The 27,341-nt window shown below is 40.3% G+C and overlaps 1 protein-coding gene across 2 annotated transcripts in view; it reads left to right on the forward strand.

Annotated features, from left to right (window-relative positions):
• The window catches only part of LOC116397220 (cGMP-dependent protein kinase 1), an 80,953-nt gene that overhangs the window by 44,040 nt on the left and 9,572 nt on the right, over positions 1-27,341 (forward strand). For both annotated transcript variants that reach the window (XM_031872479.1, XM_031872471.1), the window contains exons 4-9: positions 6,705-6,810; positions 9,850-9,913; positions 14,029-14,106; positions 15,623-15,717; positions 24,786-24,851; positions 26,939-27,013. In XM_031872479.1, the coding sequence (XP_031728339.1) occupies positions 6,705-6,810; positions 9,850-9,913; positions 14,029-14,106; positions 15,623-15,717; positions 24,786-24,851; positions 26,939-27,013 (484 nt within the window). The remainder of the gene's footprint in view (positions 1-6,704; positions 6,811-9,849; positions 9,914-14,028; positions 14,107-15,622; positions 15,718-24,785; positions 24,852-26,938; positions 27,014-27,341) is intronic.

Here is a 27,341-nt window from a genome sequence, read left to right on the forward strand (position 1 = left end):
CAGCTGAAATAGAAACCCCGAATGTAACAGCAATGAAATCTGTTATTCTCTAAAACAAAAGATGGGTTTTCCTCTATACAACATAGCGTGGGTGGCATGTCGTTCAGCACAATATTTCTCAAGCAGCTGCTGCTCCAAGTCCATGGACTCCTGTCTCCCACATGGGAGCATTGGTAGAACTGGCAGCTGGAGACGGCATCTGATTAAGCCGGCTAGTTTTCCATGTCGGGATCCACTGAGATGTAAATGCTGTCAGAAGAGCACACAATACCACCCTACCTACAGACTTGCAATGCTCCAGATAACAAGGAGGAATCTGTATTTCCTACACGGTCTTGTGTTTCTTTAAGCCTCAATATTCATAATAATTAGATCCGTAATTATGAGGAGAATTCCTCAAATGTTTTTCTTTTTCGTTAGGCTGTGTGACGCTGGCGTAAATGACCTGTCCTGCTTTCTCACGCTCTAAAGAGCTCATCCAGATGTAATCAGACTTGGCTGATATTATTAATGACTTAGGGGGGAAAGAGATTAGACTCTTCCAACCTGCCGCCCTGACAGCATCGTTCTCTCTTAACCCTTTCCAAAACAAGACATGTGGGAGGCCTCGAAGGAGTAGAGTTCACGTGACTGTGATTTTAAGTGTGTGTGTGTGTGTCTCTGAGTCAGTGAGAGGAAGACGGTTGATTTTCTCATTTTCTTAGACATTACTAGGAAGTAAAGAGGGAGAAAGTTTAGGAAATAAAGTTGCAGGAGGAGGCAAGTCACAGATTCGACAGAAAGGTTTTTAGAGTGACGGTGAAAACCAATTCAAATGCCCACAAACCCAAACATTAAAACAATATTCCAGGGTGAAAATTCTTATGGTGGTTGCTTCCACTAATTAGTTTGGAGACGCCAACTCTCCACGTGTCTCAGAGCTGTGTGTAACCCCAATTTAAAAATCTACAAGTGCTAAAAGGATATTTCACAGCCGAGTACATCCCAATAACCAACATGGCACCAAAGACACATGTTGCTTAACTTTTCCATGGTTTTCTAATAAATGTTCTTTTACAATGATGCTGTAAAAGTGTGAGAACACAATGAACAGAAATCACAACTTAAAACATTGCTGTTAATAACATACAGTATTGTGTCAAGATACGTGTCATTATCTGTCTTCTACTTTAGTGTAAACACAGTGACGTACATTGAGCAGTGCATTACACTGGTGTTTATACTGTGTTACTAACAAATATTTTTCTTGCCAACAGAGTGTGCACGCTTCTGCACACACTTCACTGCTTGCGACTCTGGTCTAATCTTTATTTAAGTACCACTTTCATGTAGCCCTGTGGTGCTTTTGGAAAGGACTGTGGATACTTCAGATTAATAACCATCGTGGGGCCAGACGTAGACAGTTTTGAGTCATTTTTAAACACCATTAGAATTTACAGCACACTACCAAAATCAAGATTACAGTCACAGTAACAAACATATGCCAGTTCTGATGTGTCCAACCCCCCCACACTCTCTGTGGATGTAAACTGTCATGACCCGAATACAGAGAAGAAACATTGTTGAGCTCATCCTATATTTATGTCATTTAATGAGCCAAAATTAGATTACAAGAACAAACACACATGGAGCATTTGCATAATCCCCTAGGCTTAAATTCAGTAACAATGAATTATGACTGTGCCAAATGAATGGGGAAGGCCTTGTCCGGCGCTCTATCATGTGGCAAAATCCATATGTATATTACCTCTCACTGTTTTCCTCAGGTTAAAACACAGATCCTCTCTTTTGGGCCCTCTGGCGTGTCAAAGGAGCTAGTTGTCCAGGTTTGCCAGTATTCACAATCAACAATCTATTGTTGCAAATAATTGGGATGAATTGAAGGCTCAGGAATAACAATCCCTTCATCAAGGAGAGGGAAGTAAAGGAAGAGCACGAACAAATGACAATGATAACGTGCTCGGCTGTTGGCAGCATGGCTATGAATAGCCATCTCTTACTCCGAGGTGGGATTACATTCAGTTTGGAGGAGCTTTCAAGGGGCAATGAGAAAATAGGTGTTAAACAGTAATCCGCAGGGTTATAGTGATTTTCAATTTAGGGAGCAGCATTTTTTATTCAAATTTGTCAATTACACACTTTACATGTACTTAGGAAAACCAGCCGTTGTTAGAATGATGTGATATTTGATGAGTAATAAGCAATAAAGTGCAACAGACACCCACCTGTTGCACATGCACCCATTATTGTCTATGTACACCCACACACCGCTGGATGGATGCACATCAAGAGGCCACTTTCAATGGCGGTACATCTTTTCACAATAGCAGCAATTTGATCCCTTTGGGCACCTGGAATCGGCTCATCCTTGCTACACTATTCAAACTACCTAGTCGACGTGCATCAACACTCCTCAACGCTGCCAATGTGTGTTGCATGAAAACAGTTTTTTTTGGAAAGAGAACGAATGTGCACATGTTAAACTTTTCACCACCATATCTACTGCAAAACAGAAACGACTGAAATTTGACAAATGCTAATGATCATGTTCTCAGGGTATATATGATGTGCATTACATGAAGTGGGCATGACAACCGCAGATGAGTTACAATATGATGCAACAACAATACAATGCAATCAAGAGCAACATGCTCACCACCAATTTTCTTTAAAAAAGTACATGTCAAGCCTCAGTTGTATTGCATTAAATTGCACAGGTAGTCTTGTTTTTTTGTCTACCCCTGTACACATTTTAGTTTCATATCGCATGCATTTACAGCCCACCATCGCATGATTGTTGAAGCCCCATCCAACTGGAACAACACACTGCCAAATTCCTCAAAAGCTTTCACAGACAACACCCCTTATCTTTCCAGCACTGCCTGGGGTGATATGAGCATCCAGAAGGCTGTGAAGCTAATGGTCGGCAACCCATGAGCATTATGACATTCATCTGCGCCCTCACTACGGGAAAACTAGCTCCCCGAGTCTCACCGCAATTTATTCAAGTCTCCGAATAATACGTTTACCTACTGTGGTGCGCTGCAGGCTCCCTACATATCTTATTTCCCAGTGCCCAACACTCCCACACGCCAAAACACTTATTTGCACACTGCATAGTCATGTCTAACCTCCCACTCTTGTTGCTTCGGGGTCAAATTAGACGACTACTCTTCATAATTTCACCCAAGACCGATCTCCATATACCAGGTTGGCTGGGCCCTCAGTCTACCTTGGAATCATTTGTCCACATCACCCCTGCAGAAATAACCTTTTTGATTAAAAAAGACATAATGATATCCAGATAGGGAGTATCTTTTGTTTTTTACAACAATGCCTTTGGAAAGCTTGCAAGAAGGAGGGGAAATCATTGTGGAACATGTGTGTTTGGACTCTGATATCAGTGTTCCTATCCACTGTGCTGACCGTATTTCACGATGTATAGTTTTACGTTATTACTTAAGGCAAATAATATAACAACTAGAACAGTCTGATATTTTACTTTACTGTAATGCAGCCTTTAAAACCAGGAAAAGACAACACTGCCATATTATGATATCCGAAATTGAAGAAGATACCTCTCTTATCACGATAGTGATATAATATCAATATATTGCACAGCTCTATGTATCTGATGTATGTGTGCGCTCGTAAAGGATGTCTGCATGTCTGTGTCTACACACATCTGTGTCTGAATACATTTATATGTCATGCTGTGTGTTTTGGGTTTCCCACTCCGAGAAAGTGTCTTTCACCAAAAACCGTGTCAGGCTGTTTAATGAGGGCATTTCTCCTGTGGTTTGGCCCTATTTTAAACTGCAGCCAAACTCTTGGTCAGCAGAGGAAAAATTGTGGTGTCTGTGAGAGCGTGTTCACTCACTGTGTGTGTGTTTGTGTGTGTATTTGTACATAAATACCTGGAGTATAAGAGTTTGTGGGTTAGCACGCGTGTGTATTTTTGTATGTGTGTTCATGCAGCTATATTTAAATTACTAGTATTTTCCAGGTTGTCACAGACAATTTTAACTTGAGCATTAATCCTAAACTGGTCAGTTACATTAGCTATTATTCTTACCTAAAAAAACAATATTCCCATGAAGACGTGACAACTGGTAAGAATCCCAAAATATCCTCACTCTCTGAAGGTAGACCTCTATACTCACAAGAATAGAAACATATGCTGGTTTGCTGTGTGTGTGTGTGTGTGTGTGTGTGTGTGTGTGTGTGTGTGAGAGCGAGAGCGAGTGGGCATCACATTTATTAAGTGTAGCAGTATCAAATATCCACGATTATGGAATGCCCATTAAACTGCAGCCCCAGGCCTGCACTGTGCCTTGACAGATCCAGATCAGCTTTATCGTCCAACACCGGGAAATTTGTTTGGTCCAGTGCTTCAGACACGAGGATACCATAAAGTCCACAGTAAAAACAACAAGACCACAATATACTCAGAATAAAACACATTTGATAATGCTGAGACTGAGACAAAATAAACAATAAGGTGAAATTAAATTGAAAAAAACAGTCAATTCACTTTAAAATCAAACGTGACTTAACAAGAGACCTGTTGATTATTAAGCTATACAGTATGTTATTCTGGCTGATGACTTGAGGGAAAAGAGTTCCTGTATCCACCTATTTTGATTTTGTGACGAAGTCTTTCCCTGCGTCAGGTTGAAAATCGAAATGAATGGGGTTGGATACTATCCTGTAAAAAAAAGATTTTTGTAGGATAAGTTTGGTTTACAGGCTAGTGGCTGTTTCTTGGTCAATGCCATTGATTTTTCCCGCTTTCCTGATTTGTCATTGCAGCCTGGCTTGGTCCTTTTTGCACAAGATACCAAACACACAGATAAGACAAAAAGACAGCACACAGCAAAGTGAAGGTTAAATGATTCTCCTATGATCAATACATACCACATTGATATTGACAAAACTGGATTTTATCTTAAAAACTAATGTTAAATACGTGTCGGACTGGGAGGATGAGATACAACGATCAGCTTCTGCAACAGACACTCAAAACAAAATACCAAGCAGTCTGACTCTTATCTGATGAATTCTCTTCTAATATTACTACACGTCCCTGTGGCCACAAGGCTCCTTGGGGATCTCCAGTTTTTGGGGTCAGACTGGAGATTTTCTCTCTCTTTTCATTATCTCTAACAGTCTACTGTATAACTGCACAATTGAAGCCATGAAGTCGAAATGAGAGCATTTCTTGCAAAAGATAATGATCGGGGGAGATACTCCAAAGTAATTTTGAAATAATTACCATGAAATGCTATTAACAAAGTGAAGCACTGAATTCTGGAAGTTACTTCACAGTTGAAATATGGGGTTTTGACATGTTTTGTTATAAAGTTTCTGCCCCAACAAGCCAATTTATTCTGGGAAATGGAGCTGAATGTGGAAATATAATGACATGCAGGTGTGGGTTAGAGGTCCACTGCTCTGATGAAAACCTGCATGGCCTGGTTCCAACAGGGCCGGCTCTTCACAACAGAGATCTGTCGAGGTGAAACTTATTCTGATTAAAAGTGACTACGGAGGACCTCAAAGCTGCTGAGGCTCAAAAAACACTGAAAATGAAAAGAAAGGGAATTCTGAAAGACCCACGCCTCCATCAATCACCAGCTCGGCAGAGGAATGGAATAAAATGCAAGAGATTCAGCACCATTTCTGATCAGGGACTGGGCATTCTCTAAGGATTGCTGCAAGAGAACTTTATTATTCAAAGGGGTGTCAAAAAAATGTAGCGTAACAGTGATGCTTTCTGGGTATCTCTTGCACCGACTAAATCCCACAATAAGAAAATCGCCAAAACATGAGTTTTGCCATGCAGAGAAAACTATTACTCTCAAAAGACAAAGTATTGCTGCACGTGTAATGTTTGTCTCACATTACCTGGTTGCTTCATGGAACAATGCTCTGTGGACAAACGAGACACAGTGCGATATTGAAACAAAGAAAAACACTCTTTAACCTCCATCTACTGAATGTACAGCGAGTATTATGGTTATGGGGTTGGCGCCTCAGGGCCAACGCAGATTGCAATCATTAGTGGAACATTTAATTCCAAATTTTTTTCAAGAAATTTTACAGACAAATACCAGGGGTGGCTGTTTGTCATTTGAAACTTAACACAACTTTCACAGTTTTACAATTGTCATTAATACAAAGAGCAATCAGTAACTCAAGGGGTTGAACTAATAAAAGAAACTTGAGCATAATCAAGTCAGACACCTGACCTTACACCAATTACAATGATGCAGTGTGACTTGGAGCAAGCCACCCATGCAAAGTATTTCAACAATACCAATTAACTCCAGCTGCTGAATCAGACTGAGTATCCAGAAGTCCTCCTGTTTGCTTTGCAGGCCTGATCAGCAGCTAAAGAAAATATTTGGATACAACTTATTGCAGACAAAAAATGTACCCAAACGTAAAGGTCCACAGATTCCCCCACCTTCTCTCTGAGCAGTGATTTCAGTGTAGGGTTTTAGTTCGAACTCTCTCATGCTACATGCAATGACACAACTATGATTATTCTCACATCTCAAGTTCAATATCAAATGCTTTAAAGTGCATTGGATATTCACAATATCCATAATGCGTAAAATGTGCTGTTTAATTAATCTGAATGCCTGAGGGTAAAAACTGTCTTTCTCGACATTGCTTATCTCGTGTATTCCTCTTTCCAGCTCTAACAAATGTGAAGCTGTGGGCCATCGACCGACAATGTTTTCAGACGATCATGATGAGGACGGGTCTCATCAAGCACCAAGAGTATATGGAGTTTCTGAAAAGGTGAGAAACCCCAATTGTCCCACAGACAAATGGCCCTGAATAGGACTTTGATTTGAAATGCAATGAATGAATTAACTAAATGGATGAAGGAGAATATGTGTGAGCAGTTTCCCTGAGGATTCCTTATTCATTTGTACTAACAAATTATCTAACTCTAAATGAATTGCTGGTGTCTCACTGAAGGTGTCAGTCATCCAACTGAAAAAATACCAAGTAACTGTATCATCTTTCTTTAATATCCCGATCTCAATCGGAGAGCTTTGCAGCCTAACCACCAGAAGCCCATTATCACTTAAAAGGCCTGCATTGAGTATAGGTTAAAAGGAAAGACTCATCAAAAGACAACGGGAGAGCAGTTATCCGGATGCATGAGAGATTCAATTCTAGTATAAATCTCTCTTGTCCCCCTGTCTCTGTTCAACTTCCCTGTTTTTCTTTCATCCACTTTGGTCTTCATCAAGCCAATTATGAATATTATACCACATCTTCCCTATATTTCAAATGCCACACCATTTTCCCATGACTTTGTTTTCAGGGACGATATTAGAAGCTGCTCTATTGTCTTTCTCTCTTCCTCTCGTATGTTTCTGTTTTTGTTTAAAGTTGCCGGTGATAGATCATTTCTACTGAGCGAGGCCTCGTGAATAACTGTGATAATGATCAGACTCTGACACTACAGAGATGTTTCAAGGCAGGCAGGAAACCAACTTTTCACTAGATATTTCCAACACATCCTCATACCTAAACTACAAAATCGGTCGTACGTCAGTACCTTTCAACTCGTTTGACTGTTCCAGAAATGACTCCTATGCTGGTTTTTTGATGTGTAGCCTTTAAGGTCAAGGTATTGTTATGTTTTGGAAATGAAACTACCTAATTAATGATAGGGAAAGATCACAGACATGGTTAAAAGATACCATTGTTTACTGTTCATAGTAGACTGATGTAAAGTCAAACCCTTTGTACACCCAGCCATTCTCTTTCACCTCTTCCCTTAGATGTAAGGGCAAGGGTAAACCCAATTTTAACTCATTTGCCTTTGCAGCAGTATAAAAATGTCACACTAATTCTGCCTTTGCTTCTGAGAGTGGACTGTATTATTCACAGTAATGTTAGATATTGCCGGTTTGGGAAACATAAACACAAGTTGCTTCAAGTGTTTGTTTCTGGCGAGAACAGTCTCCCTGGATAGTGTAACAGTCTGTGATATTTGCAGGTCAGTCACAATAAAGCCACTTTGCTGTATCCTCAGTACCCTTTCACCACAAAGGAAGACATTTAATACCAAAAATATATTTTCCAAAACAAATCTACGAATCTTACTTTCATGTCCTAAGACTGAAGCAATTTTCGTGATGGCTTTGACTAAAGAAAGACACTTGCTATCTCTTCACTGAGAGCATGTACTTTGTGGCAGCTATGGCCTCTCAGCAGCTCTTATATAACAGGCCAACAGATGAGTAAATATTTAATAGATATCACTTGGTTTGGGCTCACTCTATGTGCGTTTGCTTTATAAAGGGGTAGCTGGGGCGGGCAATCAGATATTTATCGCATCATTTGTTATTGTAATGTAAATAATTATATGTGCTGCTTCCGAGAAGCAAATCTAATAAAAGAGCTGTCGTTAATTCATGAGTAAGAACAAACACGCTGGTCCCTAAGTCTTCTACCCACTGGTAAATTGTCCAACTATATATTTGCTCTCACAAGTTGTGGAGGAGGAACACAGATGAAAAACTGACAGGGAAATCCCACATGATATTACATACGGGTGCTTGTGAAGACCTTTTTCATTACCTCTTTCTAGCATGTATTAGAAAATCACTCCAGCACATTGCTCCAAGAAGAGCAACTGCGGGGGTAGTGTGTGATGAACAGACAAACATCACAAAATTGCATATTGCTGTGAATTGATATTTTTTAAAAGGTCGGTGGGCTAATAATCTACCCTCGGCCCCCTTCCACTTTAGGTAAAAGTCTAGCTATAAGGCATGGAATAAAAGCAGACGGCAATCCGCTAAACAATATATGAAAAGGGGCAGGAAATGAGCGTTAATCAGACCCCAAAGAAGTGCTGGTTTCTCTCTGCGTTTACAGGATTGCCAGAGAAATTATTTAAAGTTGTCCTATGCTTTACTCACAGTGGCACAGTGCCATGAGTGTAGTGATGTTAGAATGTTTCAAATGATCAAAAACACCACATTAGCGAAACGGCACTTGCCTCTTCAACATAATTAATTTCCTGCAACACAATTAAGTTGTTGGATTGGAATTTGACTACAACAGAGGCTTTTTGTTTGTGTCAACAGCTTCGCAGCTCAAGGGTTTGAAACTCCATATGTTTCATGTGAAGTAGGGTCAGCTGATTAACTAGAGCCTCTGTGGAGGAAGCAACAACCCGAGGATGAACACAGCGGCTTGGGCCCTGGGTTGGGGGCCAAGGCGAGATGGTTCAGATTACTGTAATAAAGCATGGAAAATGAGGGGGAAGAGGGAGATGGAGGAACACACAGAGTGATAGATGATATAGGGAGATACTGTATGCCCTTTGTTCACCAACAGGGGTTATTTTCCTCCTTGATAAACATTGGGCCAGTTTTATTTAGTAGGCCTGATAACAGGCAGATAGGGTTCATTTACGCTGCCGGGAAGCCAACAGAACAAACATTAGGGCCTCATACTGGTGTATTCAACCTAGGATCTGATTCCCTGCTGAGTAACTAGACACGTTGCCGAGGTTATGCTGAAATATTTATATGCACCATCTGTAATACAATATACAGGCCAACTGCCATAGCATAATATTGATTTAGATGTGTTCCTGTTGCTAGTTTTTATGTTATTCTCTACAGATCAAGGGTCTGCTTTGATTCTCGTCAACACTTTCAAAGCCAATACCTATACTTAGCTGCCATCCACGCTGCTTTCTACATCTTTTTTTTTTCCGACAAGAACAACAAAAGTCTGAATCAATAATATATGTAATGTGTAGGAACCTCTTCGATCTAAAAGCACTTTATTTTCTTTCTCCTGCAGCGTTCCCACATTCCACGACCTGCAGGAAGATATTCTGAGCAAGCTTGCCGATGTCCTTGAGGAGGTAAGTGCCTTGTTCCAAAGCCTGTGACACCTGCAGCACAAAGCAGATGTCACAAGCGTACTCCACACATCTTAATAGATTTCCATACATGCCCTTTCCTTTATTGCAGAGACAGCGGTGAACCAGAAGGGGAATGAGGACATAATCCAGATAGTGAGCTCTGGGTGAAGGCAGGTGCAGATTTTGGAGGGGAATTAAAGAAAGAAAGTGTGCATAGTGGGGATTTCAGAGTAATTGTTGCTCTTTCAGTATGTGCTCAGTGTGCTGATGTTAAACGAAATAGTCCACCTACTAAATGACAGTTAATTTCATGAACCTGTACAAGAAGTCAGTATACTGCTGCCAGAAGCTATTTCAGGTTTCGATGGGGGGCAAACAATCTAAGCAAGCTGAGGCACATCGTAATCACAAAGTGAACAATGTATTTTATAATGTAATGTAAACCAATTCTCAAAGAAAGACTTCAGAAAAACACATTCAAAAACCTGAAACACTTCAGCATATTTTGCAAATGGACAGCAGTTGAAATATGTCTAAAATATGCCAAATAATTAGTATGTCCTCGGTTTTTTCATGCTGATTTCAATGTGTGTTTTGAGATGTTTCTCAATATCACATTTTCCACCCATGTGCATGTTCGTTTGATGTTTTTGCCAGCATAATTTAGTTATGCAAACACATTCTCATTTACACTTTTGATTTGTGCTGCTAACATTGAGGCTTTCAATATGTTGAATTGCATTAAAATATGGCCTTTGCCTACTTTTTTATGTTGTTCAATGTTGATGTCTGTGTATGTGCAGTCAATTATGTAAGAGGAGTCTGTTCCAGATCCTTTTGCTTTTAAGAAAAGATAAAGGACATTGATTATTCAATCTGTTGCAGAGTTTTTTAACTATAGACTCATCCAGAGGATACCTGATTATGTAATGTTAACGCTGGTTTTTAGGAGTTTCTAGTTGTGTAGTCTAAAAATTTGAGATATAATTTAGTTCTTCGATATGAACATGAAAAATCGCAAACATCCCTGCAAAATGGTGGCTACTGTTACTCAGACACATTTTGAACCTGCAATTAGTTCCCAAACACTTAAACTATAAAAAAGATAGCATCACATTCAATTCATCATGTCATCATATCATCTTTGTATCAAATCATCATAGTGGAACAATTTCACATAATGTGCTATTTCACATTTCCCACAAAGTTTAACAAAGGTGAGAGTCTTACTGGGCTGTTATGCTGCTCAGTCACCCGTTTGTATGTGCTGTCAGTTTGTGTAGCTGTTAGCTATGTTTGCTCTGCCGAGCAAGCCAAGTTTCACTACGTTGTCCCGCTGCTTTCAAGTTTGATAATCCTCTCAAACAAATGCTTGAGATCCTGAAAGTCTGTTGTTGGACCAGGTACCATCCCCTCCGAATAACACACGGGAAACGTCCTCTCTGACAGGCTAGCAGTTAGCCATTGGAGGACCACTCCACGTTAAATCTGATTCTTTTTACCAGACGTTTGGTTTATAACAATAATCAAATTCCAAGGAGGCAACAGGTAATCAGCCCAATAGCTTCAAATGTGTGGCAAGAGCTTTCATTGTCAACGGCTTTGGAAATGTTGTTGTTTTCACACACTCGGGGGCACTTGACATTGCGTGGGAGACTATCCACTCACATCGGTCTCTTGAGTCAAGTGCAATTAAAACACAATTTATTAGATTGTAGAAAAATGATAAATAAAAAGCAGGATCTGAGGATGTATTAGCTATGTCATGCATTGATACAGAATTACTAAATGACTCAGTATCACTGGAACTACTATTTTTTTGCTGCCATCAGGTGGGTTTATATACAAATAATGAAACTAGGTAATAGTGTAAATAGTTTACCTGTTTACAGCAACTTGATAAACATACATAAAGTCATGTAACCACTGTGTCAATTGTATACTAATCAATAATGCACCACTGCAAAATCTACTGCATATGAACATACTGCTATGGTTTGACTTACACTGCTGTAATTGTCAGTGTCATAGCACAGTGTTGTGACTTGGACCTTGGCCAATACCATTATGTGTTATTTATGCCATGGTGAATAATAAGTCCCTTATTCTTATCATTGAATGTACGATGTACAACAACAAAGACAGCCACAGTATAGAACTTTGTTAAAGGTGGTTAAAGGTAAAATTGACGATAATTCAATCGGTTAAAAGGGTCAGCAGAGCAAGAGACTCGAGAGAATCAGTTCAGTTCAGCAGGATGAAGCAGCAGGGATGTAGATGGCCAGGAGAAGCAAGAAAAGGAAATCTATGAGCTTTCACACAACAACCTCTATAGCGAAGGACAACTCCATGAAGGAAAAGAAAGAGGTTGTAGGAAAGTACATCGTTGCGGGGGAGGCTGCAAGCTATGCCACCCACACAACAACGGCTGAATTTTAAAGTGTAAAATGGGAGAAATGCAGCTATAAGGAAGTTTGGGTTATGCAAGCAAACATAAAGCGGTTTCACAGATTTTGGGATTTTCAAGATCTCTGTCTACCTAAAACAAGCCTGTGTGGCGATATATGGCCAGTGACCCACAGTCTTGTCTGACAACCTTCACATTTCCGTAATCAAATCCTCCACAGCCAGAGTGCAACTACTTTGCCGGCAAATAAAATTAATGAGATTATCATTTTTGGCTTGGTACAGGGATGACACACCATGTTAACCCAGTGAAAATGAGACGTTTTGCATGGCATTCTAGAACTGCCTATTAAATGTACACTGATTAATATGTTTGCACTGTTGACTGAGGGGGAGATACTGTATTAGTGTTGGGTAGTTGATTGAATTTGTATTCAATCAAGCAGGGGTGCATGCATTTGACTTGGCCTATGCACGTCCAATGTTTCTTCTATTTTTAAGTAAGAGTCTGCGTTTTTCCCTCTACAAGCAGAGGTCATATAGGTTGGGTGTGCACATATGGCTAACTGCATCATGCTGTCCTATGTCTTGTCCTCTACTATAATAAATCATTTTTGTCTGTGATTGATTTTTGAATAGATAGAGCAGTTCTTTTCTTTCCTCCAGCTTTCTTCTCCTTGAGGACATGCTTGAGAAAAGGGGCCACATGATATAAATAGATAAACCTGAACTAAACATCATAACTGCAACCTACTATCAACAAGAAGCTCTGCTTTTGAGTGACGCACAGCGGAAATGAATCCTACACTCACTGCTTTGTGTGAAGTAAGATGTGAGGTACCGTAGGTGAAATAGTGTGAGAATAGAAACCTGGCAAATGTCAACTGGAGTGCGGAGTCTGCTTATGATCAAACAGGAAAGAGTGAGCTCTGTCTTCAGTCTAGACTTAGTGCAGCATATTGTGTATACAGTTTGCTGGGAATGTCAAAATTCCACCGGAACGTGCATTATGAAAATCAAAAACTGATGCTTGTTAACCTTAGGTCCCCTATAAGTGTTTTAGTGACTCCTTTAGCTTCTTGTGCCTTGGTTCTATAAATCATGTTATACCTCTGTATCCAGTTTTCTCCATGGCACGAGAGGTTTTTCACATCATATGAAGTTCTGTCACATCTCACGCATCAGGCAAGCAAATGCATTTCTTATCTGGCACTAAAGGTTATTTTCAACGCAAGGAGGAAATGTCTTTGTGAAAGTGTTTTTCTTTGCTCAACCAATGAATGCTGGGATACGCTCCGGCACCAGCCACCCTCAACAGGAACACTTGGTGTAGAAAATGGATTGATGGATGGATATAGCAGTTTTCCTCTTGGGAAAGGAGGTGTGATTTGCCTTCAGATTTGATGCAGTACTATTCATTTTATTTACTCGTTTTCTGTAGATGCTCATTCAAGGTCACGGTGCATGTCCAAACAAGCAGTGGGTGGAAAGCAGAGAACCCACCTGGACAGCCGGCCAGTCTCTGCTATTAACAAGGAAAAGCATCTAATTGTTATATAGCTCACTGCACCCAATTCAGCCTCACTTCCTCTGAAGGGTACATTTTGGTCCGTGGAGTGAGGAGTCTCACTCCCAATGTGGGAAAGGAGACAAAATAATGATAGTGTGCCTGAATAACACGACTCTTCTCTGGTCTTCTCTTCTGACAGACACATTATGGAGATGGAGAGTTCATCATCAGACAAGGGGCCAGAGGAGACACCTTCTTCATCATCAGTAAGGGAAAGGTGAGAACTGTCCTTCTAGCCTACCACCAAAATAATCATCATGACATCGCAACGGAGGGCCTTGTTGCACACATGGCAACAGACTTTGCTCTTTTGGAGCAAAGTGCTAGTATTTTTGGATGAAAGTTGGCCGTCATCAATCATCTTGGAGATAAGGGAGAGAGGCCGCCTCTGTCATCATCTCCTGCAGATGCTCTTGGAGCATCTAGAAAGGAGGATGGAGTCACTTTCATTTCACCTTTCTGTCATCAACACTGGCAAATACACTGAGCACAGATGACACACTGACTCATCCGGCATTAACACCGTTGGTGGGCTTTCATGTGCTTGCATTGTTAACATGTTTTGATGCAGCTACTCTTTCTCCTTTGCTTTCTCTCTGCTCTTCATCCTCATCTTGTTTATCCTCCTTCTGAGGCTCCTTCCACTGTTCCTGTTTCTCCTTCACTATCCTTCCTCCTCATCATCGTTATGTGCATTTGTTAACAACATAATTCTCATAAGTCTCTTAAATCCACATATGCTAAGATTTGAACATGTCTTACTTTTATATACAGTATATGTATCAAATTCCCTCACAAATCCCAGTGAGTGAGACAAATTCACAGTTATTATGTAGCATTTTCTAACAGTTGACATTTCCAGGATGTACCTGTCATTGTAAAGGATGAAGATACATTATGTTTCCTGTCTTTTTTTACTCCCATTTGACCCCAAACAGATCCCACTTCACAAGGTCGGCACAACTACATCAAAAAAAGAAAACAAAACACATTGGCGCAGACATGAGCGGACACGCTCCAGATTTTCTCAATGCTTTACGCTTGGCTATTTCCACATCACTCACCACACAACTGTCTCCAGTCAGACCACAAACACTAGAGAGCATGCCTCCAAATTTGCACAACACACACAAAACCTGCCGTTCGGACTGAACCTTTTACCATCTTTTGCTTCTTTTTGCTTTTTGCTTTTTGAATGAATATTAACGGTGTTACTCAGGTGTTGTTGTGACAGTGTGCTGGTGCTGGATACGCTGCTACACCTGTGCAGAACTGACTAATGGATGAAGACAAGATCCTTCATTAGGCGAAACGACCGTCTCCATTCACTTCCTCTAAAGATCTACGTACCATCACTTTGATTTGAAAAGACAACCGGCACGGCACAGTGCCATCACTCACATGTCATCTGGCTAATGAAGTAGTCTTCCAGATGCTCACAGAGATGGCAGTCACCTATTTGTAACACACCACCCATGAACAGAGATATCGGTCACACCAGCGCCCCTCCCCTGTTTATAATAGTGTGATTAACCTGCCATATTGAGAAGTCATATACTATCACTTTCATTTGGAGCGATGTGTAAATGAAATGTCCTCTCCTTTACTTGCCACACATCTTCATACTGTTATACATCAAGCCTTCTTTCATCACTTTTTTTTCATATCTTCCTTCCTGTCACACTACTCTTCTGTTTAACTCTCTTCCACCTGCATTTTCCTCCTTTCGCCAGGTTAATGTGACCAGGGAAGACTTGCCCAATGGAGAGCCTGTCTACCTGCGCAGCCTCGGAAAAGGAGACTGGTTTGGAGAGAAAGCACTGCAAGGGTAAGATTGTTCCGAATAACAATGTCTCTTCCAATTTAAATCTTCTGTTCTCCCGCTGTTTCTGTCTGCTTCTCTGTCACCCTCTTCCCTTCTAGTTTTCACTCGCAACCTTTCTTTAATATCCTCCCTCTTGTACCTAATGTGCATTTATCCTTTTTAATTTGCTATCATCAGCCTCCAGCTCTTGTCTGTCCCTATTCTTTACACCACTCACTCATCCTGAGAGGCATGATAACTTGCTAAGTGTTTGGAAATTAAAGCCCAAGCCACACATTACACAACTTCAGGCCTGATTTACTGTCGCTATTGCAGTCACATTTTATCTGTCTCTGAATCACATAAAATATGTTTAGTCTGACCTGATCAGACAGAGGGAGTCATTGAAATACATTTAAAAGAAATACAGTATATATTCTTCAACTGAAAATACACTGAGATACACTTTGAGTCGCAAACATTGACAAATGATTCGCTATGTAATTGTATTCCTTGCTAAATCTATATAAACAGCATGCATATCTAAAGATGCAGCTATTTTACCTTCAAGGCCCTTTGCATAAAGTAAAAATGAGGGCAAATACAATTACTGATGCATGCTCCTCTTTCTCAAGCTCTATTTTTGCCCAAATCAAATGAAAAAAACAGTGTGAATGTTCAGCGGACAGTGGAGATCCCTCACAACCACATCAAGTCACAACCCGTCTGTGCTATATTTTGCAAACAGCTAGTCACACAGAAACTACAGGGTAAAAGTCATTATTTTATTTAGACAATAATATATATGTGTGTGTGTCTCTTAGATTCTTTTGTCTTTTCTTCTCATTCCCTGTCTTGGTTGCCATATCAAGGGCCCAATCCCAATCTCCACACTCACAGACTCAGACTTCGAGGCGTGTTCCCGCAAAGACCCTGAGGGTTTAGAGTTGTCCCACTGTCAAATTGTCAGGTGCTTGAGGGCTCTCACAGACATCTTGAGACCTCAGTCCTCATTTGTGCAGCCTTTGCCTGTGAGAGTTACCCACAATTCATAGTATTGTGACGTTAAACACCGGGTTACAAAGGGGAACGTAGAAAGCAGAGAAAAACAATGGTAAATAAAGAGGATGGCACATGGGTGTTCAGCCTGGAATATTACAGTTACACAGAAACATTAACATCAATAATTTAGTACATATAAAACACTTGAAATCATTGGAATGCAAGCAGAGGCTATATTAAACACCTGGTTTATTCATCAACCGTTTCTTATAATTTTGCTTACTGAAGCTGTGTTGACAAAAAGAAGTAAATAGATTATTTGACAATTAACTCTCGTCTCATAAAGCAGGCACATGGAAGACGTTGAAATCAGGCATCAAAAAACATAAATTAAAAACCCACAATTGTACAGAACATGTTATGATGTTGTCATGGTACTGGTTATGTTGCCGCAAAGTGCTGTCCCACAGGTATTCAAACCATTTCATGCTCTCACTGCCTCTCACACACCATTCGCCAGGTGACGTCAGGGCTTAAGGCCTTTGGGTGGACATTGTGATTGGGCCATAGACATCTTCTTGGTGTCCTTGATTGTAACAATCCCTCTCTTTGATGAACACGTGTGGTAAGTATGTGAGCATAGTGGCTGTTCCTAACACAGAAGCGTATTTCAATAGAGTAAAAACATGTAATACAAACATCATGTTCTTTAGACGCCTCGGCCAGAATTGTCTAGCTCTGAAGATGTACTGAGGCAAGTTTGAAATAACCAGGCTTTATAGACTGTAGGGATCAGATGACTCACTGCTGCCGTACTGCTAACATTCAGTGGTATCCAAGCTCTCAAATACTTTCACTGAAAGGACACTTCAGTGTAATAAAAACATTTTATGTGGCTTCTGGCGTCAAAGCACCATGCCCCGATGGGATATTTTTACCCCGCTGTTTGTCCTGTCTTATACTGTGTGCATCTGTGTACAATGTTTTATTAAAATAGAGGGAGGGATTATACCTGTGAGGGGAAACAGAGACCATATGCACTCATGAGAGAACATTTGAATGTGTGCAAACACACGGCCAACAGTGTCAACATGAAAAAAATGTAGATGTTGCCATCTTGTGGCTGATGAAAGTGAAAGCCTCCTGATGTTATGTCTCAAGCCCTTAACAACCACATCTGGAGAGCATATATTAACGCCTTCAAACACAAAGAGACTTAAATTGACCCAAAGCAGTGTCCTGTGAAAAATACATGCTAGCTTATTTGTTGTCAAAACTGTCAATCATTATTTTTTTGATTTTTTAAGAGGTACACTCCAGATGTCAGATGTGAGGTTCGGGCGACAGCTGGAATTGCACAGATGGTTGGGCTTCTTCCCGTATGTTAAAGCTAACAACCATAGGATATAAAATATGACGGAGCATTAATATTCATGCAGAACATGTGAGGCACGGGAAGCTTGATCTCTTGGCAGTGGGAGGAGTAGGTTGTCCCAAAACAGACATTCAATACTTTACACTGATGAGACGTCAACAAAAAAAAATTGCTGTTTGATGAATGAGATCATGACACAAAGTACTAATTTATTATGGATTTAGCAGCTGTGCTACTTTTGTGTTGAACTATTTGAATTTTTCAGGAATTCAATGATTTTACGTAATCGTTTAAAAGAAAGACTGCAAAACATCTGGATGTCTCACGCTGACGATTTTGTATGTCCACACACACACGCACAACACACACACGTCTCTATATAAATACATGCCATATCACGCATTTCCGTGAATATATCTAATACATTTAGTATTTCCCAGAATAGTAGTGTGCCGTTTTGAAAAGCTCTTCAAAGCACCCTCTAGAGCATCTCATGCTTTCTTTTTTTATTCAAGAAAACAGTACCTTTTCTACATCCCACTAAAACAAAGTGCTCTCTCTACCTCTGCATCTGCTTGGTATTGTTATCCTCTTTTGGCCTGACCGCCTTTTGTCTTGGAGTGTCTTGAGCCAGAGAAGCCCATTCAACTACACCTTTGATGGTCAAGCGTGTCTCGTAAATTTGCATGATTGAGATGCTGGCCATCTTCGAAGTAGGCTTTTGATCACAGGGCTCTTCTGCAGGGCCATCTTTGTAATCAGAAGTTAACTGTGTGTGCCCATGCTCATGAAACTCAATAGCCCCTACTCAAAGGCTACTGTGTCCATCTGAAGACTTTGCCTTTGATCTGTGAGAACAACATATTTAGAAATCAAAGTCTGTTCCCCTGCCAGTGCCAGACATAATGATTTTGTTCGGGCTTATGTGTACATTGTAACAGCTGAAGAAAAATCACATTACATGTCTTAGCCCTGAATGAATCCTTCGTTGGTGGATGTTCCAGGAAAAGATGGATCAACATCATGCTGAAGTGTGAACTCCCAGTTGAGGTGTAGATCCATCTATAGCACAGACAATATGTGCCCTGACCTCCTCAGCCAAGTGTACTTAGTGTGTGTGTGTGTGTGTGTGCGTGTGTTTTAATAGAGTGAGAAATAAAAAAAGTGTAATGTCACAGACAGAAATGTGATTGGGATTGGTGTCAGTGTCAGACCACTTGAAGACCACACACACAATATAGCCCTCTGATTAATCACCCTGAGACGCTGTGTTAGTGTGGGTATGTTGCTAAAGGTATATGTTGAGAAGATGAGACATACATTGTTTATCCTATAGACACTAGATAAGAAGTGGACGTAGTCGTTGTGACGTCACCCATTGGTCTGTGGACTGCGGTTTTGAAGCCTCCCCATCTTGGGTTTTGGCCGTCGCCATTTTGGGATTTTTTTGTAACTAGTGAATGGAAGTGACCATATTTTGGTACCAACATTCATGTCCCTCTCAAGATAACTTGTAATCACTTCGGCGATCTCTTAAAGGGCCTTAGAGGTTTTGCACTCAGCAGCTCATGATATCGCTGTCTTGGAAAGAGAGGAGTGAGCCGAGGGGGATTCAGTTGGTTGCAATCTACCAACACACGGCTGATACCACCAAGTCCTACACACACTGTGCCTTTTAACTTTTTATCTAGAGCCATCATTAATTCAAATTGTTTATTTGTCTGATACTTTGGTTCACGACTAAACACAAAAACATGACATTCACATCAGCCTTGGCTGTACTTTATGTTTTGTGCTAATTAGCAAATATTATCCCAGCACGCTAAAATAAGATGATGAACATTACACCTGTTAAACATCGGCATGTAAATATTGTCATTTTAAACATGTTAGCATGCTTATGTTAACATGTAGCTCAGCACAATAGAGGTGCTACCATGACTGTAGAGTATCATTACACCTGGTCCGCGCCCATAATTTTGGCCAGAGCAATCTGCAACACAATGGTCTCATTGAAATCAATGCTATATTTTGAAGTGATGAAGTGCTCATTGGTCTAAATGCTGCTTTGTAGAATCACCCATCTCCCTTCACTCCAAGCCGTACCCTCAGTCTTTTAATAGCTCATCCCCCACGAGTCAAAGCATTACCTTCTGCCATCTGCTATTAACTACAAATCTGTATATTTGTCATTGCTGCTGTATGTTCCTGTCCGTATCCTCTGTATATTTTAGTTTGCTCTAAAGCATACCATGGATTTTTAGACTGAAGACATTTGTTATTTTATACAGCTACTGCTCACAGTTCATACCATTACAGCATGCAAATAAACCAACAATGATTTGAAGTTTTTTTGAGACATCTTGAAAAGTACTTTGTCAAACTGAATCCCATGTTGCCCCTTTTTATTTTTTGCATGCACAATTGTTTTGTTGATATGCAGATACGAACAGGGACTGTTTATTCAGACTTTCCCGCAGATCAAAAATGTATTTCAGATGTTGGAACCCAACTGTAGATGGGAATGGAGGAGGGGGAGAGCTGAAAACTGTTTCAGCTAGAGACTTGAATTTACAAAATAATGAACAATTTCACAAGTATGCCCCATTATGTCAGACTGAAATAATTTCCATACACGAGAAACACTGGTTCCCCAGTTAGTGTTTTCATGTGTCTGTGGCAAGCTCAGACATCTTGAGACTCAAGAGTAACCATTCCACATTAGCATTTTCCTAGTGTGTTTGGTTAATCGACAGCATAACATGTGACTGAAATAATCTTCAGCAGCAAAGACTTACATCTTGGATATGGAAGAAAAAAACAACACAAATGCACCAATCAGGAAGTTTTAAGCTCCCTCTGATTGAAATAATCTACCTGTGAATATCCGATCAAAATCATCCGTCCACTTTCAGTAATAACGTCTCTATTACTTTATATTTTATAACTTTATTACTTAATGTGATCACTGACTTTAATACTCTCCTATAATCTATGAATGAATGGTCTATTCTCAGTTTGACATCCTAATTTGTTTTTTCTTATTATTTGATATCTGTTTATTTTGTTTGTTTGTTTTTGTCACATTTGTATCTTTTGATTATCTTGTTTTGTTTCGTGTTAAATGTTTTGTCTAATTGTACTCATGTTGTATTGTTGTTGAGGCACCTTTGAAAACGAGATGGTGCATATCAAGGGTTTGTTCCTAATGAATCATTTCCAGCCAGTGTGAAAGTGGCTGCCCGAAAGAGGAGGATAAATATATTCATATATGTAAAAATGTCTGGTATGGAAAAGTGGTCATACTTTGCAGTTATGTGTAAAATCCGCAATTTTGTAGTTAATGGGAAAAGGCTGCACAAAAGCACTGGCACAGTCATTTACGTAAGTGATTTAATAGAAATCTGTGACACAGCTATCCAGGCCCACCTGAATACCTGCCAGTCACAGAGATTAAGCACAAATTATTGGCTGTTTGTCCCACAGCCACCTCTTGTTCCTGCCCCAGTACTGACCCCAGCTTTACTTCCCTCACTGCAGTCCCGTAGCTACTGCCCCACTCTCAGCCTCCAAGCCTGTACGTTATTTTCATAACCCCCTTCCCGGGACACCAGATCAATGTCCAATTACCAGGTTCATTTCAACTATCTACTGAAAATCAACACCACGGGCCCCCTCCTGTGTACGTCCAAAGGACATTCCAGACATGGCATGCAGCTGTTTTTAGTGCGTCTGTGTGCGAGTGGGTGTCTGTTTTCCAATGCGTTTCTTGTTGCGCTACAGTTAACAAGTGCAGAGCCTTCTTTGGCTTAGTGGATGATTTAGGCTCATCAGCATGCAAATGAATCATTCTGACACATATTGTTTAGCGATTGTGTTTCCCATAGAACATCGCTAGCATCAACGCAATTGCACACTAAGTTGTTTTCCTCAGCCACACTCGAGCAGCAGGGGACAGGTGTAACAAGCTGCTCTCTAACATGAAGCCCTTGCGGTCTCTAAAGGATAATTCATGCTTAATCACTCTTTCAATATAGCCCAAGTGTTGTGTTGTGTTGTCTTGTTCCATCACCATGGTAAGTGAATTACCCAAATACTGTATGCTTTCTTTTATGAGACAAATTAACTCGTGTAACAGATTGTTACTGTAGTTGCAGCTCATTGCCATGAGAAAACGGATGCGTTTGTGTCTGATGAGTTGACTCTTGTTTAAATATCGGCCATTTAGAAAATGTGTTGCATAAGCTTCTTGAACTTAAAGTTATGACAAAAGCTATTTAAAATGATTTAAATCCTTGGCATTCTTGAACAGACACACACTCGCACACAGATGCACAAGCAAAGACGCACTAAAAGCAGCTGCATTAATTCTCAGAATTGAATAAGCAATTTTGTTTTTGTCCTTGGATACGTACAGTATTTGACATGAATTAAAAAGCTTCTTCAAGTTACTCGACAGGCAGGTCAATTTGTAGAAATAGGGTCGAAAGCTTTTGAAGAGTGAGTCCACGGCAGGCTGATTCACAGCTGGGACATTACAAGCATTTGTGCCTCAACAGCCCTTAACAGAGCAAGTTGACCCCTCATTCAGCTTCTGAATATTTGAATAATCATCCAATTATACTAATACTGTTTCTTTTATTTAGTTCCTTTCATTACCCCACGGCTAGGAATTCAGTTGGTGAAATAGATTGAGGGAATTTGAAGATTTCGGTTTTTGGTCACACATTACATTCCCACTCAGTTCAATGCAATTAACAAATTGGATTCCAACTGGTGCCTTCCAGTCATTAGCTTCTCCAGCCTCTCAGCTTCATTACCCCACAATACAATAGTGCATCCAGCTAAGGACATAATGATAACAGTGGAGAATAATGTGTGAAGTTCCACTGTGAACCCAAATGTTGGTTAAAATTAATTGTGAGTGTTTTTCAACAGCAGTGAGCAGGATTTTTTACATTCATTAATTCAGCTTTATCGTTCAAAACTTCAGTTTATTGGATTACCCCGGTGTACTTAAATCAAACTATTATCTTAATCTGATTACTTTGTATTTTTGTGCATACACAACATAGTTAGTGTATAGCTGGACATATTTATCTATTGTTTCTCTGTAATTCATTCGTGTTAATTGTGCGCTGAAGTTCTTAGTTAAGTGAGAAAATATTCAGCACTTTTCATTCGTCAATTGCTTGTTGTTATTTCATAAAGACTATTTATTGAACTACCAGAACAGTTATGAAAGGACCTATATCAGGATAAAAGGGATACAGTATTCAACTCCGATATACAGTTAGGCCAACGTTTATGAGGGTTTCTTACGCCTCCCTTTACGAATAACACAAATCCAATAACTTTTCTTCACATCTTCTCTTCCCACCTCAGTCTTGAAAAATCATTCCCACTGACTGTCAATCATCACGACTATTGTTCCCCAAACAAATCAACACATAACCAATAGTGACAACCACGTTGTGTAACACAGTGTCTTCATCCAAACGGGGACATCAAGTGCTTTCACCCATTAGCCTGGTTATACTGTAAGTGTGCTTATTCAAATGGTTTTGGATTGTGTTGTGTGCAAACAGAAGAACAGGTGGAGCGGTGTTTGCCAGAGTATTGTGTTTTAAGAGCATGAAAGCCGGCCATAGGAGCTTATCGGGCATGAATGAAATACTGTATTAGCCATGATAGCGCGAGGGCCCCAATGTATCCTTTGCCCCCTGACAAACACTCCTCTGTAGTCCTCACCTTTCAAAATGTGTTGTTCCCCCACCAGCTGTGCCCTTTTATTCAAAGGGGTCAGCCGAAAGAGTGAGGCAGAGTGTATGTGTGTGTGAGTTTGTGCTCGAGAAGGGGGAGGGGGGGGCGGGGGCGGTTGACATGGCATGAGGAGGAATTGTCACCTCAGCTCATTGAAATAGGCTGCCATGTGTCTGAGTTTGGATCAGACGCAGAGAGTGATTGTCAGCTACTGTCAGCAATTCAATTTAATTGAATTAACTTTTGCGAATCTCGAGCAGAGTCTGTTTTGGCTTTTTATTTGCTCCCCAATGGGACAGTAAATTCATCCAGAGTATGATCTTTTTTTTCTTTTTAAAAGAAAATGGGGTTCGGAATAATCTGCTTGTGGGACATCCCCTGAAGAATTTCCCGTCTTTTTGTAATATTTTTGTCTGCGGCAAAGTGGGTAACACTACAATTGGATTGGAGATTAATGTATAAGTACGACAGACGTGTCTTTTGTCGGAGGGCTGCCCTGAGCAGTGCGCTGGTTCAGAGTTAGAGCTCATCCCTTGTGGGACTCTGTGTGCAGAAAGTCCTTCACAGTGAAGGATGGATTCTTGGGATACAGACTCTGAGGACTCGTGCGGTTGGGGCGACTCCTCTGAAGAAGCATCGTCATCAGAGGAAGACGAACTTGATGTCAAATATAATAAAGAGTAATGCCAGTCATGCATCGATGTGTGTTGCCCGTTGAGAGTAATGCTTTCATTGTGTGCCAGTGGCATTTATGTAGTGAATGGAGTTGAATAGCCCATCATTGATATGCAGGTGTTACGTTTCGACTGTTTCCATCATCACAGCTCTGACAAAACATTTAAAACTAATAACAATGTGATTTAATAACAGCCGCACAGTGTGTATTCATATTGGATCAAATGTGCCAATGTGGCTTCTGTGCCTGATTGTGTTGTATGTTCTTTTTGTTCAGGGAGGACATCAGGACAGCCAACGTCATTGCAGCAGAGGCAGTCACCTGTCTAGTCATTGACAGAGAGTGAGTATCAATAAAGTTTTCCCTCAAGAAACATAACGACTGTTATACATTATTGATCCTTTTGTTCCATCGGCATTAAAGTGGTCTGCCATGAGCAGCCTTGCAAAACAAGCCCACAAACTCTGCTCTGCTCATCATGGTTATGCAAGGACAATTTCTCGGTGGTACCTTCACTGAGACATCCACATGAACCCACTTCTGCACCTTATGGATGAACATGGCACACATTTAGCTGTCAAAAAACATCAAGCTCTCGTGGAAAATGTCCAATTTATCCTACATGATCTAATACATTACATTCCTACACATTCAATAAACGTAATGTGAGACAAGAATTGTGCATTCTCCAGGATCATGCTTCCCCTAAGCTTCAGCTCCAGTGTCTTGTTTGAGTGCTCACAACGTTTGGGAGTCCTAACAGGCGATGTTCAGGACTCACCGAATTCTCATGCAAGTTTTCTAATCACACAAAGAGCTAAAATTATTAGATTTACTTTTCAAGTAATGCCAAGAAGGCATGTGTGTTGAATCCTAAATCAACTTCAGCAAAGGATTTCAGTTTATGCCATGACTCACAAGGGCTGATTTTCCAGTGGTGTTCGTCAGGAGATTATCAAAGAGCAAAACCACATTTTTAGCTTTGCATTGCAGGGGCATGGTGTGACATTTTAACACAAAGCTTATCGTGTTTTTGTACTTAAAAATGTAGATCCTCAGAAGTTTATCTCCGGTCGCTATCTAAGGATTAAGTCCTGTGGTGAGAATAGAGAGACAGATGGATTGGGCGCAGGGAGGAGATGGTATCAGTTTACCAAGGGCCTCCCTCTAGCCTCAGGGAACACGGCATCCTCAGGGCTAACAGAGGATATCGTGAGTGAGTGAGTCATCTAGCACAGGTGATTATCACTGCCTTTCACTCTGCCTGTCATACGAGCAGCTAATACCCTCACTGCCCCAAAACTAGCTTATTGTGTGTGTGTTTATGTCTCCCAGCCAAGAGGTCGGTGCAGATTCCAAGTTATAGTATTTAAACCTTCTGTGTGCATGTATTTGTTTTCTTTATGTCCGTGCACGTGTGATGCATCAAAACGAAACGGTGCAGCTTATTAAGAGGTAAGATGAGGATAATTGCGGGAGGAGATGGAGACAGTTGGAAAGAGATGGGGAATGAAAACAAAAGGCAGGGAGTCGCCGATTCGCTACTGCAATAGAAACTGTAAGCAGCCAAACACTTTAAGGAAAAGCTCAGCATGGAAGCAGTCGCAGCTTACAGGCATTACAGTCTCAACAGGAGAAAACACCAGATGTATTACATCGTCTGGCTGACAGCTTGATGAGCCTTGCATGAAAACTGTCTTAGTTATTTGTTCTTCTAGGCAGCCATACATAGCAATGAGCCCAAGAGTAGTTATTATTTTTCATGTACAAGATCTCCCCAGAAGTGCAACTTTGGAGGATTTTATTTCAGCAAATTAGCTTATTATGTAGCTTGTTATTCTGCAGTCAACCTCTAATCGTAAACTTTCTTTAATGTTTGTATCCTCTGTAGTCATACTAATAATAATTAATTTTTTTCTGATATATCCAGTGACAAAATTGTTTCATTCACTATTGTAATTGTATTATTGTGGCCTGAAAAGAACATGGTTGTGCGGTTTCTTTCGGTAAAATAACGTCAAGAACAGAAAATATTGTTCTTTAGGTATTATAATATTGGTCATAATACCCAGTGATTTTTTTTTTAATCCCCCAGCAGGGTATGTTTTCTATTCTATAATTCATTTATTAAAACATTTCTTTGACTTTCTTTTGCCGCTGACACATCCACTCATCCCACGTCTGCTATCACACTGTTTTACACCTCTTCGAGGTTGCTCTGTCTTCTCATCTCTTCCACAGTAAATGCAGACTGATGAATATTTAATAGTAACTGGCAGTGTTCTTAATGACAGTCTGGCCATATATTGCACCAGCTACTTATACGGATCGCCTGTAGTGTACAAACTGCATTAAATAGTTACTATAAATTCTCAAACAAAACAAATCATGAATGTTTGCTGTTTTAACATTTTCTGTCTGTGTTTCAGTTCATTCAAGCACCTGATTGGAGGTTTGGAGGATGTGTCCAGTAAAGGCCATGAGGATGCTGATGCCAAAGCCAAGTAAGACAGTTATAATTTATTAGTATGCACGAATTCATTAAAATACCCACTATGCAAATATATCTTTTTACTTTGGGCTTACTTGAGTCATTTTTAGATTCAATAAACAACATTGTGACGGCCCACCGGTGGCAACACTTTATAAAGAAACATGCTCGAGGCCAACTGTTAATGTATTGTGTCTTATATAACAAGACAATACCCATGTGGCAGGCCAGAAAGCAGAGGCTACAACCTTCGCCTCTATTTACATTACAGTCATTTAGCAGACACTTTTATCCAAAGCAACTTACAATTCAGTCTGTCACATTTCTACACCGTAGGCACA

The sequence above is a fragment of the Anarrhichthys ocellatus genome, unplaced genomic scaffold (assembly GCF_004355925.1).
Source record: "Anarrhichthys ocellatus isolate YVR2014 unplaced genomic scaffold, GSC_Weel_1.0 scaffold3, whole genome shotgun sequence".
In the NCBI taxonomy this organism is placed as follows: Eukaryota; Metazoa; Chordata; class Actinopteri; order Perciformes; family Anarhichadidae; genus Anarrhichthys; species Anarrhichthys ocellatus.